Source organism: Nannobrachium achirus, assembly GCF_963921795.1.
Source record: "Nannobrachium achirus genome assembly, chromosome: 10".
In the NCBI taxonomy this organism is placed as follows: Eukaryota; Metazoa; Chordata; class Actinopteri; order Myctophiformes; family Myctophidae; genus Nannobrachium; species Nannobrachium achirus.
In genome coordinates, this window is record NC_137819.1 from 20,969,190 (window position 1) to 20,990,186 (window position 20,997).

Here is a 20,997-nt window from a genome sequence, read left to right on the forward strand (position 1 = left end):
TCTACCTTCTGTGGTTCTCAACCTTTTCAGGCCATGATCCCCCCAAATAATAATATTTGAACTGGGGAGCCCCAAAATAATCATACTTGAACAAGGCAACTCACTGTGTGCTTGTAGATTTTAAATGTATTTTATGATTTGTTTCTTATTTTACTTATATTAGGCAAATAGTTGACCAGTTTTTTATAGTAGCTATATATGTTAATTAGTTTTGATGCAGTAATGGAATTTCTTTTCTTTCTTTTTTCTTTCTTCTTTTTTCGAAGTATAAAAAGGTCTTAAAAGTCCTTAAATTGTAAATTTACTGACATCTAGCGACCCCCCAACATATCATGTGGGGAGGGACCCACAGGTTGAGAACCCTTGTTGAATCTAACCTATGTTTTTCAACCACGTTGACGATTAATCGGCATGAATCCGTCGTCATCTGCTCGTCCAGGGGACGGGGCTCGAATGACCGGCGGCGCCGCTCCGTCCAGCGCTACGCACCGACGCAGCACCGCGTTCTGCTTCCCTGCGCAGCTGAAACACTCTCCGGGCACGTATCGATAGATGTGAGTGATGCCCGCCGGAGACTTGCTGGTCCCGAGGGACCCGGCCAGGCGGCTCAGCGCACCAATTCGAGAGTTTTCTGCGTCTTTGACCTGCTCGGGGGTTTGGTTCACCGCGCCCCTGGGCAGGAAGGCCTGAGTGAAGACCAGGGCGTACTGATCCCACTGCGTCATGACTGTGATTCTGTCCAGGATGCCTTCGGGATGGCGGGGAACGGTGCACGTCGTCGAGCAGGGGGAGTTGAGAGTGTAGAAGATCAGCAGATCTCGGCCCTGCAGCAGTGGTGGAAGAAGTAGACTACTATCAGTGTTGGGCAATTATTACTCAGCAGTAGGGCATTCACCAAATATTCGAATGTTCGAATATCAAAGTCACTATTCGACGTTGGTCACCGAAGTCGAATATTCGCAATTTTTTTATTGTTTTCTCTAAGAACAAGAATTGACAATTGTCAATATTAAGCTGTGTGGTTTGGGCATAAGGGGTAAGGCAGTATGCAAGATATAGCCCATTTTGAAAGAAAAAAAAAATAGAAAAAAAAAAAAAAAAAAAATGATTTTTTTTTTTTTGAAAAAGGGGGGGCCCTTTTTTAGGAGGGGAGGGCCCCTCGCGGGGGTTAATCCGTCCCTGGGCTCGGCCCTCGCGGGGGGTTAATCCGTCCTTGGGCTCGGCTGACACAAACACACTACGTTGTCAATTCACCATACAGTAAAGGAGGGGAGCACACTTTTTATGATCTATATACCAGTTTGCTTGTTTCTCTCCCATAAGTCTGGCAACACGCTTCCTTCCTCCTCTCTCCACACCATGTGACATGGACAGCCAATGGGCAAAAAGTCCTCAGAAAGTCCCTCGTTGAGATCACCTCTTAACTGAAGCTGTGTTTCCACACAGCTCAAAAATATATAGTTTATAAAGCTTGGCTAGATAGGAAGTCATAAGAATGAGTTGTCAATGCCCCTGGTGGATGAATTTGTTAATACCAGGGGTTCAAACCTTTTTAGGCCGTGACCCCCAAAATAAACATATTTGATCTGGGGACCCCCACCCTGACAAGCACTTGGAATTGTAGGTATTACATTTAACGTGACTCGGTTCCGCAGATAAATGTTGTGAAAATAGCAGATCTACATGCTCACAACACCTCATTGCGTTGTGAGCATGTAGATCGGCTATTTTCACAATGTTTGCCTCTTGCTTATATTTGACAGTTTGGCCAGTCCTGTCGAATATTCGACTATTCGAATACTTTCAGGTCGAATAATTCGAATACTAAAAATCACTGTTCGTGAATGCCCTACTCAGCAGAGTATTATGTTACTTATAATTTTGACAACAACTTATAATGTTTATTCTTTTAGACATCAGGGGGTGGCCCTGAGTGTTCCCCCTAAGGAAAGTAGGCTTTCAACTAGCTCTGGTCCATATGTCTCGTATCCCCAATCCAAAAACTAGTGGTATCATTTTAATATGCCCTCCCCCTTCCTCCTTCCCCATAATCCCCAATTTCACTGTAGGCCTGGCTGCCTGTACTTGATTCATGAGCAAGTCAGATTATTTTAGGTGCCCCGGCCCCCACAGACGGATGCCCGCGAAAGCGCACATCCGTCAGTGGGGGGCTAACTAAAATAATCTTGCATTGGGCCTTAACAGGCACTGAGCTCATTGGTACCATAGTGTTAAAGATAACTCCTTAATGATTTGCAGAGCTATATGCCTATTATGGTGTGAGTTTGTCCATTTCTTTATACCCATGAAGGTCAATGGGTGTAGCCGCTGAGTACATTTCACACAGATATCATTTTTGGCAAAATTGCTACTGTATAATAAATCCATTTGCTGTATTGTATCAGAATGAATGACTATCGTCCATGTATCGCATCGTCAACCATGTATCATGATGCATATTCTATCGCTGTTAAAATGTATTCATTACACACCCCCTATGGATTATGTAATGTTTGTAACATCGGGCCTACCCGCAGTGACTGCACAGCGTTGACATTTCGGTTCGGGCATTTCGTGGCCAACACACGGAACTCAGAGTGCTGGGAGCCCGTCCCGGCTCTCTCCAGCACCTTGGCCGCGACCACGTAAGTACCCGCGTAGACACCGCCACCGTTGACCTTGCTGTCAACGCCGTCTGCCGGGTCTGCACGGAAGACAGCCTGGAGGTCATAGGTTCCACGGTTCCATGGTACGCTGATGGCCAGAGAAAACTGACCCTGTATTCTTCTGTTTACATAGCTAGAGAGAGAGAGAGAGAGAGAGAGGGAGGGAGAGGGGGGGAAAGGGGAGGAGAGGGGGGGGAGAGAGAGGAAAAGAGAAAGAGAGAGAAGGGGGAGAGAGAAAGTGTGTTAAATCCTAGCTGGGATTACGGGAGACGGGACGTGCTGGCCATTGGGAAAAGCGGGACAACACCCGAATGGCCGTTCCAGGCCGGCCTTTAAAAAAGTCGGCCGCTGGTAGGGTAACCGCCTTCGTTCCATTTTGGGGTCTGGGCAGCCCTCCAAGTAAATATAACTCATGCTAATTGGCCCACTGGCTTCATTGTCTCTCATGATTTGAAATGGCCAATATTTGAGTAGCAGCGGTGCTATAGAGCCACGCACAATGAAGGCCTCTCCAACTTTTCCCGGGCTGAATCATGTCCCATTGCTCCGGGGTTAATTTTGAATGTGCAGAGACATACCCAGTGATTTGACAGAAGTAGTAGTAATGGTAATTATGATAAGTAGTTATCATAATAGCAATGGCAGTACTAGTACATGTAGTAGTAGAACAAGCATGCAGAAGTCTTGCAAAAAAAGAAGAAAAAAAAGAGACAAAGAACGAAAGAAATTGAGTTTCACAATTTGCATTAATGAGGCTGAATGTGTAAAAGGGGGGGAAACAGACGGTCCCAGGTTAGAAACCTGTTGATCCCACAAGGGAATATCAGTCGCCCAGAGGCAACACAGAAGGTAGTTACAAAGTTACAGATACATGGATGGTAAGAAAAAGTAATGCCTGGAATAGTAGCAATAGTAACAATAGTACAATAGCAGTAGGCCTACCGGCAGCACCAGCAGCAGTATGGTAATAGTAGCAGGTAGCAGTGATGATTCTTACGTGTTCAGGATTTGAGACATGATGGTTCCCAGTAGTTCAGGTGCCAAGGCCTGTGACATACATCCAGGACTCACACACACTACCATCAGCACACACCACACACTGACAACCCACATCTACACACACACACACACACACACACACGCACACGCACACGCACGCACACACACACACACACACACACACACACACACACACACACACACACACACACACACACACACACACAAACACACACAAATCCAGTAATATCAGAGTAGGAACAATCAACATGTTGAACCATATCGTAAATATATAAATATAGGTATTTGTCCATGATGTCTCAGTAAAGAAACAACCACCAACTCACCATGTTGTAAACTGTGTACTTCGACACCTGGAGAGACCCGAAGAGATGAGATCAGTCAATCAATTAGAAGTCACGATCGACCACCGATCTGAGAGACCGGAGAGATGAGACGAGCCGAGAGGAGAGAAGAGGATGGTTTTGTCGTGGCAGTTTTCTCTATACACACTAGAAACGTACTGAAAGTAAAGGTCAAGAGTCAACATAACATCTTTCAAGAAAAACACAAGACTTTATGCTTAGCTTTGCTCCTCCCTTCCAAGGGATGGCCAGATGGGAGGAGCACACAGTTAAGCTAATTTCCGTCAGACAAGGTGGAATTCATATGTCAAAGAATAAAATACAGAAACAACATTATACTTCAATAAACACATTGTCTGCTAAACTAAATAAAGACACAGAATATAAGATAGAGAGAGAGAGAAAGAGAAATGAGAGAGATAGGGTGCTGGAATGTTTGCGTGTGTTATCTGTTGGATCAGTATAAGTGACCCTTGCTAGCTCTTGTTGTGTCTTGTCGTGCATCTGGCTACTGTCCACTCCCTGAGTAATAAGTCTGAGACTCATGCAGTGCCCTGCAGTCATTTGCCATATCATTTTCCTCTTATGACTTTTCACGTAGAAAATGATTTGTATCTAACACTTCAGTTAATACAGGCTTTTAGCAATAATACAAAACATACGAAAAGGCAGAATTTCTGGTAAGACCAAATATGCTTGCTAATTCGTTATAATATCGATTATTCCCATTCAGGTATTATATATGATTTTGAAAGTTGACCAGTCAGACCAACAAATGGGCATCTCTCCTTTAAGGTTTTAAGTGTATTTACGTTTCACACTGTATTCAAATCCTGTCCTTTGTTTGAATGGCCTCCTGTAGCTGCCAGCATTGATGACCAAAAGTCTATTCAAGGCTTTGAAGCATCGGTAAGTGCCAACTGCCAACACTGATTATAATAGTCTTTGTTTACCTTGAGACGACCTAGAGACGAGCTCTGAGCCTGTCTAGTCCTGGTACACATGCTCACTTCTCAACATACCTAGGATCCAAGGTCTGTCCTATTTTTAACAACACATATTTTAAGGGTTATATATGTGAGACACATACACACTGTACACATGTATACATCAAGAATATTCATTTGCCATGCTTACATTTGAAATAGAGCTTGGGTTTGGAACCAAGTCACAATGAAGGCCGGCCTTCTTTTCTCAGTAGAACTGGCTTGATCAGATTAGCATTTGACTGAAATGGTTGTCATTGGGTCGGCTTTAAGGCCACCACACTTTGGCACCAGGGGACAGTCGGAATGCTGTGAGATGTTTTCAATAAAAGACAAACTTACTTTGTTCAAAAGACTTCTTAACTTCACTAAACTTGCCTCTCCAAATATACCACAACAGACAAGTTCAGACCCCAAGCTGTATCTTGTGTCCTCAATATCATATGCTGACATATGTCCTGCATGGTGATAGACAAAATATCCCCAGACAATTATTTAACCAAAAAACAGGCTTGCCAGAATTTTTGGTTGAATGTGTGTGTTGCGAGCGTCGGCATCCTCAGTCTACAGCCGCCTCTCCTCCTAGTTGAACAGCCTTTCGGACTTTAAAGGTGATACACCATGAAATTTCACTTTTCCTATTTTAAAACCTTTTTTGGGGTCCCACTAGCACCTTCTATCCTCACAAAGTCCCATTTCTGACCGTTGTGTCTTTCTCTGGTTTTGAGAAGGCGAAGGTTAAAAGTATCCCACGGGTTCTCAATACAGGCTGTCCAGATTTGCTGCCGATTGTGACGTCATCTGCCGATTGTGACGTCATCACAAAAAAAAAAAATCTTTTCAAAAAAAAATCTTTTGGGGTGGCGCAGTTCAGGCCAAAGGTGGTACTGCAGCTGAAATGCTCTGAGAGCCATTCAAAAATGAGAGAGGCTCTCTATTCAGGGGCGGTAATTTAGCCTCAAACCTTTTGAAAAACGTTTTTGGGACATAAACAATATGACATAAATACTTTTTAAATGCATGGTGTATCACCTTTAAGTCTCTCGGACTTTAAGGCCATCGGAAAATCACCACGTGCCCTTACCGATATGCTAGGAGCTGACAGAATTCTCTGTTTAACTAGATTATGGGCATGCCAAGACTCTAGCCAAATACAACCAAATTAAATATTGTTCCCTGCAACTAGTTGCAGTCTGGTCACCAAGAGGTACTAATCGGAGAGGTGAGGTAGCCTACAATGGGAGAAGACAGCTCACATAAGGTTCTCTACCAACCCACCCCAATCACACTTATATAGCAGTTTTTATATACCATGTTGATTGCATCCAACAAACCTAATATGGGATTACTTCATCAAAAGTTTAAACATTTCATTTGCCAAACCTATATGGTTTTGCTCGCATTATGGTTAATGGACAAAACTCCAAAAAAGCTAGACTAAGAAGCAAGTCATTGCTCAAGAGGAAGTTGTGGTGGCAGCGACGGCATCAGGGAGCAGAGATAGTCTATTAGGTAACAGAGATTGTATCAGCAGCAGGCTGTAGATTTCCTTTCCAACGCCTGCATTGTCGTCCACCACGCTTAATTCTCTTAATGCTCAGAATGGCCGCTCAGCTGCCCTGGGGTCATCAGCGGCCGAGGATTGACGAGGCCGTATCAGTAAACAAATGAACAGATGAACCAGACCGAGATGAGACTTATAACATACGGTAACAAATGCTGTGGGGGGAAATAAGTGTCCCTGTCCTGAGGGCGATCAGCAGATCACCTGTGGATCCAGGGATCCTTATAGGACGGCTCCAGTTTGGATCTTGGACTTCCAAGTGGCCAGCCTGTGACAACAGTCACCTATGATGTCAGTTAACTAAAACAGTGGTTCTCAGACTGTGGGGTCCTTGATGAGGTTCCAGGGGGACCTGTTATAACTGTCAGTTGCGTGTCGCAGATTGTTTGGGGTTTGTTTCTAAAGTGTACAGTATTTGCTGAGTTGTTTATTTGCTTCCTGACGTCGATTATGCTTGTGTTTCTTAAATAATTTCATGTCAGGGATCCCCAGATGAATATGTACCGGTATTTGTCCGCGGACCCTCCACCTGAGGCAAGCATGCACACATTGACTTAATGAGAATCCTTTTTACCGATTTATTTATTAAATTACACTGTTAGCAATTAAAACATTCGCAAACAGTCCTGCTTGTGTAGTGCATAAACGTGGGTCCAGTAAAGCCTGATTAAGAGTCATGTTGGCTTGTGGCGGAATCTTTTTTTATCAAAAAATATATATATATTTTTGCCATGGACATACAAAATGACCGGACAATGATATTACCAGAAACACAAAGAGATAGCCCTGAATGACCACAACACGTCTGTAACTCTGAGAGTGTACAAATGGAACCAAATGGACCCTTACGGGTGCATTTGGTTCCATTTGTACACACTCAGAGATAAGGGGGTCCTTGCACTTGAACCGTTGGAGAACCACTAATACTGGTCTCATAATGCGCCATACATACTGGCATAGTAAGTCAGAGAAAACCTGGAGACTTGACATTCAGTAATTGGCTATTATGATGAAAATAATAATAATAATAAATAATAATAAGAACATTATAACAACATTATAATGGTGTGTAAAACAGAAAGTATTGAGTCCTGTTGATTGCCCCTCCTACTGGAGAGTTTTTTGATACTGTGTCTTTTACTGTTGTATTTCTTACTCTATTCTATCGTGCATGTATATTTATACCTCTCTCAGAGTGTTCTAGAATGGTTTTCCATATATATGTATTGTCGTTGTTTTTTAATATTCACAAATGAATAATGAAATGAACAGATGTACAAGTCACTTGGGCACACAAGCAGGTTTTTAGTCACTTCACTTGCCAGTGATGAGCAATTACCCACCCCACCCATGTTGATGGGGAGATTGAGGACACCTCTTTGCCCCGGCCACATTTTGTCTGTGTACGGACATATCCATGACCACTGCACTCAAGCCTACATGTATACGTTTGTGTGATGAGGAGGTGGTGGTCATTTCACGGCGGGGGTGTTGAGGCTGAAGCCGCCGCCCATGAAGCGCGGCCCGTCGCTCAGCTGGGGCAGGATGACCAGCTGCTTCACCTTGGCTGCGGCCCTCTCCTCCCTGCAAGGGAAAACCCACATGTACATCCAGGGAATGAGATGGGAGTAGGGTGGCCGGGAACTACCAAAATCGAAAGACAATGGTGGTCAAATTAAAAAAATCTGTGGCTGTTGACAATCTCTGTATATGCGCATTTGACATGGTTGCTGTTGTGTCTGACACGAGTTGATGTGCATTTGGTTAATAATGTGCCTGACATCAGTGCACGTTAGGGCATTAACGAAAAAGTCGACAAGTCAAGTCGACTCCCACCAGAGAAAGTCGAAAGTCGAAGTTGAAAAAAGAATGCGATGCGAGGCGTTGTGAGCTTGTAGATCAGCTATTTTCACAATTTCTGCCTCTATATATTTGACAATTTGGATGTTTAATTTGTCATTTTAGAGGTATTAAAAAGTTCACATTGATATCCATTATGTGCATTTACCGCGCCACCTATTTGTACACACTGAAAACGGGTGAACACGGGGACATTCTGCATTATGAGTACTTTTACTTTTGGTGCTTTATGTTTATTTTTATGCCAATATTTTTACTTTTGCACATTTTGAATATCAGATTTTTACGGAGCACGTCTACATTGTGGTATAAATACTTTTTACTTAATGTGAGTATTTTATTCATCACTCATGGGTGTCTCATCTGACCTGCTCTGCTGTTTCTGACTCAGGTACTTCTTCTTGATGTCCTGCAGCTCGTTGGCCAGCCTCTGGTTCTCTCTCTTACACTCCTGCGTTGAGGACTCAAACATGTTCAGCTCTGCTGTCAACACCTGCAGGAGACCAAGATAAATAAATAAAACCTAACCTGAGAAACATGTTGTGTAAATTTGCAGTGGTTCTCAAACGCTTTCGTGCTGCTGATCCCCAAATTGATGTATATTATTTGGCCGCCACCTGAAAAGCTTTTGTGCCAGGGACCCCCAGAAGAGAAGATTCCAGAAAAAGGGTTAGGGTTAGGGTTTCTTTCCCTAACCCTAACCCTTCCAGAAAAAAAAAAGAAAAAAAACTGTGATAATCAAAAATAGCAGATGTACAAGCTTGCAGCGGTGTGAGCTTGTATGTCTGCTATTTTTATTTTTTAATGTTTTGGTCTGATATCCCCGGTCCCCACTTTGACAACCACTGGAAAACATATTGTGTCACTTGTTTAGGGAATTATAAACAGACAGGAAGAGTAATTAAGATGACCTTGAGTTTCTTACCTTAAGTTTCTTGGTTCTCTCGACGAGAGTGCGTCTGTAGTGCTGGAGCTGTTCTGCTGCTTCTGGGCCGGGCCGCCGGGCCAGAATGAGTTTCAGCTCCACGTACAACTTCTCCTTCTCCTAAAAAAACATAACAACAACAACAACAATATATTATACTGTAATTATACCGTTGAGAAAAGAGCTGAATGCTACAAGCAAGTGGCATTGCAGTGTGACATGGCAAAGGTTATGGCTAAATCTCGATATTCCAACGGCCTGAAAATCTGACAGCACGGAGATCCAAATCCAATGTCCCAGAGAGAGAGAGAGAGAGAGAGAGAGAGAGAGAGAGAGAGAGAGAGAGAGAGAGAGAGAGAGAGAGAGAGAGAGAGAGAGAGGTCCGGTCGGGTCGGGTCCATTTGAAGAACTATAATCCAGCATTTTGAGGTGGAAACATGGAGAATGTACAGGCTTAATCATACATGTGCTGAGTGCATGAGAGTTGGAGGAGACTAGCAGAGCTGGTCAGTTATTAGCGAGTCCAGAGTCAGACCAGCTGTGGCTCTTGTACTAATTGGTTTGGCCTACTTTTACGGCTTTTTTGATTGATTGATTGTTTTTGTGTGTTTGTGTTTGTGTGTGTGTGTGTGTGTGTGTGTGTGTGTGTGTGTGTGTGTGTGTGTGTGTGTGTGTGTGTGTGTGTGTGTGTCCGTTGAACAGCCTTTCGGATTTTAAGTCTCTCAGACTTTAAGGCCATCGGAAAATCACCACGCGCCCAAAGGTTATGACCGCCTGTCAGGTCTTACTGTAAAAGAATACCTGGCTAATATGCCTTAAAACATTGTAATTACAAGTAAAGTAAAGTGCAGAGTGCTGACCTGCAGCAGAAGCTCTTTGTCCACCAGCTCCTGGGTCTTGGAGATCAGTCGTTTCTGTAAGGCGTGGATTTTCTGGATCAACTCGTACTTGTTGGGGTCGGTCGCCTGCAAGGGAGGAACGAGCACGTTGTAGGCACTTTCAACATGGCGTCTGCGCTTTGGGGCATGTTATTACGAAAATTGTCAAATCATTTCAAATTCAAAAGCTTTGTGAAAATATAAACCATTATAGATTTTTTTACAACAATCAGAGTTTTTTTTTCAACATTTGTCATGTGAAAAATATAAGTGGGGGACATGAGAATTCCGGACTACGTATTTTCTTACCTTAATCTGATGTAATAATATCCCAGAACCAGTGGTTATTTTTATCTGTTTCTATTATTAGATATCTGTTGTTCATAATGCCTTAATACTCTCCACAGTGTTTGTACTTCCTGATGTCTTGCAAAACGAGATTTCTTGTGATGTCATACAAAGTCTGGCGGCTCATTTGGGACACAGACACTGTGGAGTGTATTTAGGTATTATGAACAATGGATATCTACAAAATATATTCCCCCCCCCCCCCGAGCGATACAAATAAGTGGTGTACCGATAAACACCACCGCTCCCCGGTGGAGTAAAGAAGAAAAGAAAAAAACAGAAGGCCTACCACTCGTTCTGGGATATCATAACATCACATAATGGTAAGAAAATGGGTAGTCCGGAATTCTCCTTTAATGTGCCACCACAGCACACACTGACCTCCAGCTTCCTCCAGCGGTGAACGTTCATAGGGTTCTCCATCTGCTCCTCCAGAGCTCTGCACCTGGTCCTCTCTCTGAGCAGCTCCCTCTGCATGTGGAACAGCTCCCGTCTGCAGAAGAATAAGAAAATCATTGATTCATGAAAGAAATGCTTTTTTAAGATTTATTGTGTCTCTCTCTCTCTCTCTCACCTCAGGTCCTCTGCGTTGGACACAGTCTTGTCCTGGATGTTCTTCTCCCTCCGGAGTCTCTTGACCTCCAGCTTGAGCAGGCGGACGTCCTCCAGCCGCTGCTTGTACTGGACGTCTCCCTTGTTGAGGACAGACTGCTGGATGCGGATCTTCTCGTACAGCAGGGTCAGCTCGTCGTTGCGCCGCAGCAGCTGCGTGCCCAGGATGTCCCTCTCGCTGATCACCTGTCGAGGACGAGCAGCGTTTCAAATAGCTGATCTAACTAGCTCACAACGCATCAAATCCCAACGTGTTGTGAGCTTGTAGATTGGCTATTTTCACTGTAATGTATTTTTTTCATGAATCGCAAATTGAGGCAAATATTTCAAACATCTCTCTCTCTCTCTCCCTCTCTCTCTCTCCAGGCAAACAAACGTATCACATCAAAGTAATTGTAACAGAATTATACATTTCGTATAATCTCTCGTCCAGAACAACATACTCAAAGCCATAAGAGATCCCAGTTGCATGATATGTTTAATTGGCATCATGTCCAACAGCAAGATGTCCAACCAAATATTGTCAAAAAGCCACAAAATGATGGTGAGTCCAATTTGTATTGTCTGAGATTTCAATTGACTTCAGGCGAGGAATTCTGATAAAAATAGGCCAATCCCATGTTTTTTGTTGTTGCCATTTTTGAAGCGTTCACCTTGTCCAGCTGTTTCTTCTGCTGCATGTGTTGGTTCTCAGCCTCTGTGATGACCCGCAGCAGCCTCTGTTCCTCTGCCTGCTGGCTGTCGATGTGTTGCTTCATCTCCTCCACGCTCTGCTTCATGGACTGCAGCTCCGCCTGGGAGGAAACGGACGCACGTTGTGAGCCTTCATCGACTAAACAAAATGTTCGTTGAGTAGCTTTGTTCACTGACAAAAACGGAATAAAAACTAATATGGTGAATAAAACCAAGAATGAATGAACAGTACGTGCGCTGAATTAAAGGAGGAGCAGTGAGGAGTGGTTTGAGTCTAGGACAGTGTTTCTCAACCACACGTGTCTGGGGACCTTTGGTGTGCACCCATGAGAAGGGTCAGGTGTGCCCCTTGAAACTGCTTGAAAGCCAGTATTGTATTTATCATTTTAAAAATGATTTAAAACTAGTGAAAACAGCGGATCTACAAGCACACAACGCCTCGCACCGCGAGGCGTTGTGTGCTTGTAGATCGGCTGTTTTTACTACTGTTGTGCGACAGCCTTGTATGATGAAGCAGGGCTTTGCTTTGCGAAGAAACGTACAAATTTGAAACTTGGAGATACAAGGTTTCTTCCCGACAGTGACGATATTTGCACCCCCGTATTATGTTGGTGTGCCCATGGATTCTTGGGACATGAAAAGTGTGCCCATGCAGAAAAAAGGTTGAGAAACCCCTGGTCTAGGTTACCTTCAGGGCCTCCTTGTCCTTCTCAGACCTCTGGAACTCCTGGTGCTCCTTCAGCAGCGCCGCCTCCTTCCCGCTGATCTCCTCCTTCAGGTGCTCCAGCTGCTGGGTCCTCATCTTCATCTTCCTCTTCATCTCCAACATCTCCTCCTGAGGGAGGGGAGGGAGGGAGGGAGGGAGGGAGGGAGGGAGGGAGGAAGAAAGAAAGAAAGAAAGAAAGAAAAACAAAGAATTCATGTATTTATAGCAGCACTATGTATTTTGGGGTATCAGTTTGATCACTTTGGACTAGTGTTGTCAAAAATATAGATTTATCGAAAAGTATCGATTTTGAATATAGTATCGATTTTCAATAGGACTTTTTCATAGTATCGATAATATCGATACTCAGTTTTTACCTCCCTCTTGGTTTACACCAACGTCACTTTTATGTGTATGCTTCCTACTTTGGCTTATTCCTAGTTATTTTAAAGGCCTATTTGTACTTAGATTGTGGGAAAACATCAAAGGCAGGCCTTTAAAAAGTGCACTACCATCTACCTCAAGAAGTTCTGTATTTTTCTTTAAATAAAAATAAAAATGTTTGCACTAAAATTGCCGCGGTTGCGTGCTATCGAAAATGGTATCGAGTATCGCCTACTTTTGGACACAAATAACATGGCAGCTGCAGTCTTTGACTTCATTACCCAAGAGAGTCTCTTTTTTGAACAGTGGTACTCAAAAATAACATATCTACAAGCTATGAGGCCAATTCTACAAATGCTTTCTAAATCAGTAGTTCTCATGCTTTCAAGCATTCAAAAATGTTTAAAAATAGATGTGCAAGCTCTCACCTCGTCACTTTGTGCCGTGCTGTGCCAACGCAAAGAACTAAAATGACACAGATGCTTTACCGGCTTTATTGGGTTAAAAAAAGTTTGAGAACCACTGCTGTGGAATCCTCCTTTCCTACCTGAGCAGATGTCAGGTCCTTGCTGTAGAGGTTCCTCTCGAAGCTGACCGACTCAAACAGGTTCTGCTGCTGCTTGATCTTGCTCTCGGCCTCGGCCGACTTCTTCTTGTACTCGAAGATCTCCGTCTCGCGCACTTTAATGTCGTCCATGAGCTGCAGCACCTGTGGGGGAGAGAGAGAGTAGGAAATTAACCTCAGCATGATGCTTCTGTAGGATGTTTATATCACCAGGATCCTGAAAACTGTCGTATTCTGCCTGTCTGTACTGAATTAAACTGAACTGAACTGAACTGAACTGAACTGTCTCTCTCTTCTCTTGTTAAAGCCTGGCAACTGGCAAAACCCGGAGCTACAGTACATGAACTTATATCGTATCTTATTTACACTTTTTACATTCCTTGTTGTTTGCTGGCATGTAGCTTTATTTCATTCATTCATTCATTCATTCAATCATGACACAGCTAATTTCTTTACACAATAACCAAAACAACTTCCAGAGAGTCTCCCGGTAGATGTCGTTCTGACGCACCTGCAGAGATCAAGAAAATCTGCAAAAATTCATCTGCAAAGCAAACATTAAAGCCCTGTATAGTTTGTCGTAGAATGACTAGTAATTAATAAGTTACAACATGCCCAAAACAAGGGCACCAGCTAGTGGTCAAGTGTTTTAAAATGAGCCAGGATGGCCCTGAAGGAGCATGCCTGACGTCACCTTCTGTGTGAGGCTGCTGGTGTCGTTGATGTAGCGGTCGCGATCCTTCTCCAGCTGGAAGATGATGCTGCGCTGCTTCTGGGCCTCGTCGCGGTAGCTGCGGATCTCCTGCTCCAGGTTCCTCTTCAGCTGCTCCTGCACCTTCACGATGTCCTGCTGCTTCTGGGTGGCGTCGGCCGCACGCGTCATGTTCTGCTCAGCGGGAAGAGTCAGCAGAAAGTCATCAATACCGCAATGTGGAAAAGCAGGGGTGTCACAAGGGGGGGAAAAGTGGGACTGAGTTACTAGGGCCCAAGATGGAGGGGCCTTAATTATTTTATACCTTAGCTATTGAAAAATAGCAGATATACAAGCTCACAGCGCGGCACCGAGTACCACACTGCGAGCTTGTAGGTCTGCTATTTGTCAATAGTTAAAGCACAAAATAACGCATACTAATGCTGCGTTCCCAGTCTAAATGGGTTATACCCCCTCCCCCTATGAAGAACATTCATGGGGGGCCCGCAGTGAATCTTTGTAAATAGCAGATCGACAAGCTCACAACGTGACGCGACACGCGATTGGAAAGCAACATCACGTTTAATTTTCAGATGCTTTTACTTAACTGGAGTTTTACTCCACTAAAGGCGAATATTGTTATTGTTGAACTCCACTACAGATGTAGTTACACGTTTCTAGATTTAGATTATTATTACAAAACACAATCTTTTAAATATTTAAATTGTACATATTTCAGTATTAGTGAGGTACGTACCTTATTCAGATTGTCTCGCTCGCGCACCAGTTCCTCAATGGTTTTCTTGTCTGTCTCCACTTGCTTTTGGTAAGCCTCTATTTCTGCAGGAGGAGGAAGTATAGATTTGATGTTTAATAAGTTCGTTTTCATTAAAAAAAAAAGAAAAAAAAAAAGAAATCCAACATGGACGTTGGTCTGCTTTACAATTTAATTCAATAATAAGCAATTCAAGTGTACATTTGTTAAATCTGTGGTAACAGATTTCATTAAACAGGTTACATTGTCCTGAGACATTCAGGGGACCTAGGGGACCTATTGCCGATTGGCTGTGGCAGGTCACATGGTAACCGAGCTAGGCCAATGGCAGGCGTGTAAAAAAGCTGCAGCTGGGAACAGTGCAGTAGTGGGAACAGTGGCAGACAGACACAGAGGAGCAGGACACCAGACAGAGGTACTGTAAGTGTATATTGACAAAGAAAGGCCATTAAACATGTTTAACGTTGTCTGTGTAGAGTAGACAGTCATATATATGTTGTCTGTGTAGAGTAGACAGTCATATATATATATATATATATGTATTTTATTTTGTAGTAGCCATCATGGACGTTTTCAATGCAAGATCCAGTTATTAGACCAAGCCCAATGGGGCCATCTGTTGCTTGCTTACATGGTGCATGCATATCTTGTCAAATGCTAACAACCATGCACTTGTGTGATTTCTAATTGCACTTCTGGGACAGTCTAATTCATGCTTTGTATCAAGACGTCGTTTTGTCTCGAAAATAGCAGACCTACAAGCTCAGAGCATGTCGCAGATTCTAGACTTTGTGAGCTTGTAGGTCTATTTTCGGCGCTCAACAGTCAAGCAACAAAGTCTAACCTATAAAGCATGCTTCATGTCCAACTTATCTAATGCTATTTTCGTACCTTTATTTTGTTGTCAGCCTGCAAAATTGGAGGTTCTGCTGCCGTTGCTGAAGATACAGCCATTTCCAAGCCTTCCTTGTCAATTTATTTGAAATCATAAATGATCTAAATAAAGCTATTCATGCAGACAGGTCTTGCTTGTTACTCATTGTTGTTCATGTATGGAAACCCAATTCTGAGACGTTGAATTTTAGAAATGTAAATGAAAATCCCAAACAGCAGAGCTGTCTATGTATGCATTTGCTCAATCATCAAACATAATAATTCTATAGGCCCTACTTGATGTAGATGGGATTACATTTGAACAAAACATAAATAGGTCTGTCAAGGAATATTTGCAAGAGCAGTTCCTTGTTATATGCTCATACATTATACAAATAACCTGAAGTCTACATTTGTCATAATATCCAGCGGCAGACTGATATTGAACATTTATAGTAATACTCACAGCACAGGTGATACATTAAGCTAGGTATTTTACCTACATATTTCTACATTCTACATATAGTGCATATCCAAATAAATGTCCAGGCAAGTGTCATAACAGGCTTTATTTGTAGACCCAGAGGTTGCATTTTGACCAGAAGTCAAGTGTGTCCAACACAAAATCTGCATTTCATTTCTACATGAATGTTCTCCCTAAGACGCTGATGCTGTGAGTGCACTGGTATTGATGCAAACAGGATGGAATACAGCTCTCCATGGCACTTCCTAAAAGGAGCTTCTGTCCCTGGCTGCTGCAGGCCCTGTGGGAGAAGAGAAAAAACAAACATCACAACACTGAAACAACAATAATGATTGAGCTAATTATGAACCCTTTACAATTGTAAGCCAATGTTTTCAAACAGTCCCTTTACTTAAAACAAATGGGAAACTGTGTCTGACAGCATTCTTGTTACTGCTATTAAAATATCAATCAATGTAAATTGGCACCCTTTGTTTGGCTATATACCCTTAAAATTACACAAGGGCAAAACATCTATTGTTTATAAAGTACCTGGAATGCAGGCACACACCTAGAGCACTTAGCACCACATCATCTAATTCTAAGGCTTACGAATCATGGTGTCAGGTCTACTATATTGTGTTGCAAATTAATGTCCTCTGACTGATGGTCCCTTTTCAAACGAGCTGTAGATCAACCATTTCAAACAGCCTATAGGTATAAAACAGGACTAAAGTGTTCTATGTATGTTTTATAATATTATGTATTATAATGGATGCATCTAAAGTTTTCAAATTATTATAGTGGAATACAATTACAATATTTTGATCCGGGATGGGGTAGAAATAAAAATATGGCTACAAACCCGTACTTAAGTACAGTACAGTGAGTAAATGTACTTACTTTACACTATTGATGTCCGGCCATACCACGCCAACAAGAACTGTTGATCATCACATTCAACTGCCATAAGTGGTTGAAATATAGGACCTATAGTTATAGTTATTATAGTGCCCATGTGGGAATGTAGCTCTGGTCCGTTCCTCCACTAACGCTATGGACCAGAGCTAGTGGGAATGATGCTTTACTCTTTGTGATCGGTTGAACGTGATAAGCAGTTCTTGTTTGCGTGATATGGTCGGACAATGGTGTAAAGTAGCTACATTTACTCCAGTACTGTACTTTGCAGACATTATAGCCTAATACGATATTACATTGAGCACTGTAGCCCTACTTTATACGTCTGGATTTACACGGCGCGATGCAACACTATCGTGAGCTTGTAGTCTATTTTCGAACATTTTGGACTTACTTTTTGATGCTTTTAAGTAGATTTTGATGGCAATACGTTCCGGAGGATTTCTACATTGCAGTATTGATACATTTTGGCCACTTGTTACACCACTGCCAGACAGATAAGACTGTAAATAACATTGATTTGCTTACCAATACGTTGTATGGTATCCTTTAGCTTCGATGTAGCTGCTGGATGCTAGTGAATCCTCAATCCGGTGAAACAAAAACAAAGTCAATTTACCTTGGGCTAAAAGTTGCAATAGTACAGAACACTATGACAGCAGAGAAAACAAACATGAATCACCTTGGCGAAATGACAAGCACAAAACTATTGCGGTCGTAATGAAATGGTTTCTCTGGCTGAAGCGGCTCCGTCTATTTCCTGGTGGCTGAAATAAACGTCCATATAACATCTGCATTCGGTAGTTTACTGGTCCGAGTAACTGCTGCATGTGAAGTTATTCTTATCAGGCTCGTACTCTTATCAGGCTCGTACAACGACGTAATCCGAAGTCTTGTATTTATTAAACAAATGAGCAGCAACAACACAGCAGTGTAACTCAGCAGTGTGAAGCAACAGGCCAGTCAATACTGCGGTGCGGTAGATCGCAACAACCTCCCAGGTCCATCTCCCGCGTCCTGTGTACGTCGTCACATCCGGTTACTACAAAATAAAGGCACTCCTTAATATTATCCGAATAATACCACATCTCCCTTTCTTTGAGAACAAAGGGTGGCCCACATAAATGCAACAAGTTAACTTGAGGGTTTAAACCATATGGCTAACAATCATCAAAGAAAAGGAAACAGTCTGTTCTTGAGAGATTATTCTATAAATAAAAACGACCTGCTCATTTCATGGCATAACATCTCAGCAGTGTGAAGCAACAGGCTAGTCAATACTGCGGTGCGGTAGATCACAACAACCTCCCAGGTCCATCTCCCGCATCCTGTGTACGTCGTCACAACCGGTTACTACAAAATGAAGGCACTCCTTAATATTATCCGAATAATACCACATCTCCCTTTCTTTGAGAACTAAGGGTGGCCCACATAAATGCAACAAGTTAACTTGAGGGTTTAAACCATATGGCTAACAATCATCAAAGAAAAGGAAACAGTCTGTTCTTGAGATTATTCTATAAATAAAAACGACCTGCTCATTTCATGCCATAACATTATCATCTTTTCTTTTGTGACACAAGACAAGATTTTGGAAAATAGCGTACAATCAATACACTTATTTGAACACCTTACGTTACTACAAACGTTACCAAATAACGTTTGTAGTACAATCACAAGTACACCATTGGTGTGTGATGTGAATGTGGTTGTAATACATTGCATTATATGTGTATGTATGTCTGTATGAATGTATGTAAACAGCATGTTAATCCGATCAGACGTCATTTTCTGTTGTTTTTCCAGCCATGCGACCCCATCGGTTGCGAGGTGTACTGCACTTAGATACATTAATACCTTTTTAAGGAAACGACGACCGATCGGATTAAAATGCTCCTCTTTAAATAATACGATCATTACGGGACATTCTGCTGGAGCGTACCCTATGGTGACATCCGTGAGCCTTCACTAAGCAATTTATCTTTGTAATCTGACCGTTTGTGTAGACGTACGTAGCAAATTGGTTAAACTGCTCAACAGCAGATTGTGTTGACGCAGCGTAGCGTCTTTACATTTAGCGATCTACAAGCTCACAACGCATTGCGGTGCCACACGTTGTGAGCTTGTAGATCTGCTATTTTCAAACATTTTGTACTTTTACTTTTGGTACTTTAAGTACATTTGGATACCAATACCTTTGTACTTTTACTCAAGTACATTTTTAATTCTGGACTTTTACTTGTAACAGAGTGATTCTACATTGCAGAATTGATACTTTTACTTAATTATAAAAATGTAGGTACTTTTTCCACCACTGTGTAAACGTTTGTGTTCTCATGCCAATAAAGCTTCTTTGAATTGAAGATTGAATTGAAGATTGCTCCCCATGTGGCTACACTAACGTCAACACACCAATCCACAGATTTTATATTGACTGCGTGTCAATTCTTGTTTATGCTATATAGTGAGTGCATACATGATGTTCTACATAGAGAGAGAGAGAGAGAGAGAGAGAGAGAGAGAGAGAGAGAGAGAGAGAGAGAGAGAGAGCAGCAAAGGCTGTAAATAGCACACAATAGAAAGTTTTATATGTCACACTGGATTGTTATTTGACTATTGACTTTTATGCCATACATTTTCTGTCGACAATAATTGTATCAATAGTTTCCCTCGCGGCGCATACTTGCGTGCATGCTTATGTGTGTGCCGTGCATTCGGTGAGTGTGTAAATGCATGCGTGAGCGTGTCTCTCCCCTTACCTTTCTCCAGGGTGGTGATCTGGCTCTTCAGCATGTCTCTCTGCATCTCCACGTTGGCCTTGTGCTCCTCCATCTGATGGCTCTTCTTCTGCACCGCCTCTCTCATCTTGGTGAGCTTCACCATCTCCTGCTTCATGTGGCCCACCTGCTCCTCTTTCACCTGAGCACACACACCACAGCCATGCAGACCCATGATCAGTGGTGGAAAAACTTACTATCATTTCTTACTCTAAAGGTGGTTGCACACTGCTGCGTTTTTCGTTGCGAAATGCGTTTTTCAGGGCAAGGAGAGAGAGAGAGATAGAGAGAGCAAGGGACTGAGTGGTGCGCGAAACGGGCGGCAGTGTGCAAACGTGACTGACATAACGTGAGGTTGATTTTTTATTTTTTGCGTTTTCCGAAATTCACTCCGATATTCGGCCCGAAAAACGCAGCAGTGTGCAACCAGCTTAAGACCTGACTTTAACCATTATTTTAGGATTTAACTATAGGGATAGGCGATATGATATTTATGGCCGATATCGATATCCAATATAATGAATTGTCGTTATGGCCGATAACCGATATAAACCAATGTCGATGTGATCTCATTCTGTATTAAAAAAATTATAATAACTTTCTCCATTCTAAGAAAGGCATATGAACAAACACTGAATTTGACGGTGCATCCCAAAACTAGGGATGCACGGAATGAATGTAGTATATTTATTTTAAAATGTTCCAACTTTTTTTTTTTTTTTTTTTTTTAATTTTAAAGCTTCCCCAGAAAACAGCCTTCATCTGCAGCCTTCATCATCACAAAAGCTTTATAAAACAATATTTTTATATCAGTTCGATACCAATATTGCATTTTAAGGTCAACATCACCCGATAACGGTATGAATGTAGACCAATTAATTGCCCATCCCTAGCTTTAACTATTACAAAATAGCAGATATACAAGCTCACATCACGGCACCAAAGTGCC

The 20,997-nt window shown here is 42.4% G+C and overlaps 2 protein-coding genes across 3 annotated transcripts in view; both read right to left on the reverse strand.

The window, feature by feature from the left end:
• On the reverse strand, positions 1–5,034 carry LOC308292896 (uncharacterized protein; the record flags this gene model as incomplete). The annotated part of the gene is made up of 4 exons (XM_080735319.1): positions 1–824; positions 2,532–2,720; positions 4,013–4,039; positions 4,984–5,034. The coding sequence occupies 4 exons, from the start codon at positions 5,032–5,034 to the stop codon at positions 387–389; spliced, it is 705 nt and encodes a 234-aa protein (XP_080591445.1). The 3' UTR covers positions 1–386.
• The window catches only part of LOC308292157 (cilia- and flagella-associated protein 58-like), an 86,591-nt gene continuing 68,267 nt past the window's right edge, over positions 2,674–20,997 (reverse strand). The window contains exons 8-22 of one of the 2 annotated variants that reach the window (XR_013962388.1): positions 20,031–20,190; positions 15,000–15,082; positions 14,246–14,437; positions 13,534–13,695; positions 12,585–12,731; positions 11,857–11,997; positions 11,166–11,389; positions 10,973–11,084; positions 10,226–10,330; positions 9,366–9,485; positions 8,809–8,933; positions 8,021–8,164; positions 4,013–4,188; positions 3,664–3,779; positions 2,674–2,799 (exon numbers count right to left, since the gene is read on the reverse strand). Coding sequence is in view for 1 of the 2 variants with exons in the window: in XM_080734432.1 (XP_080590558.1) it covers positions 8,053–8,164; positions 8,809–8,933; positions 9,366–9,485; positions 10,226–10,330; positions 10,973–11,084; positions 11,166–11,389; positions 11,857–11,997; positions 12,585–12,731; positions 13,534–13,695; positions 14,246–14,437; positions 15,000–15,082; positions 20,031–20,190 (1,683 nt within the window). In the remaining variant the exon portion in view is untranslated. Of the gene's footprint in view, positions 2,800–3,663; positions 3,780–4,012; positions 4,189–7,473; positions 8,165–8,808; positions 8,934–9,365; positions 9,486–10,225; positions 10,331–10,972; positions 11,085–11,165; positions 11,390–11,856; positions 11,998–12,584; positions 12,732–13,533; positions 13,696–14,245; positions 14,438–14,999; positions 15,083–20,030; positions 20,191–20,997 lie in introns of those variants that run through there. The other variant, XM_080734432.1, reaches the window with a different exon arrangement.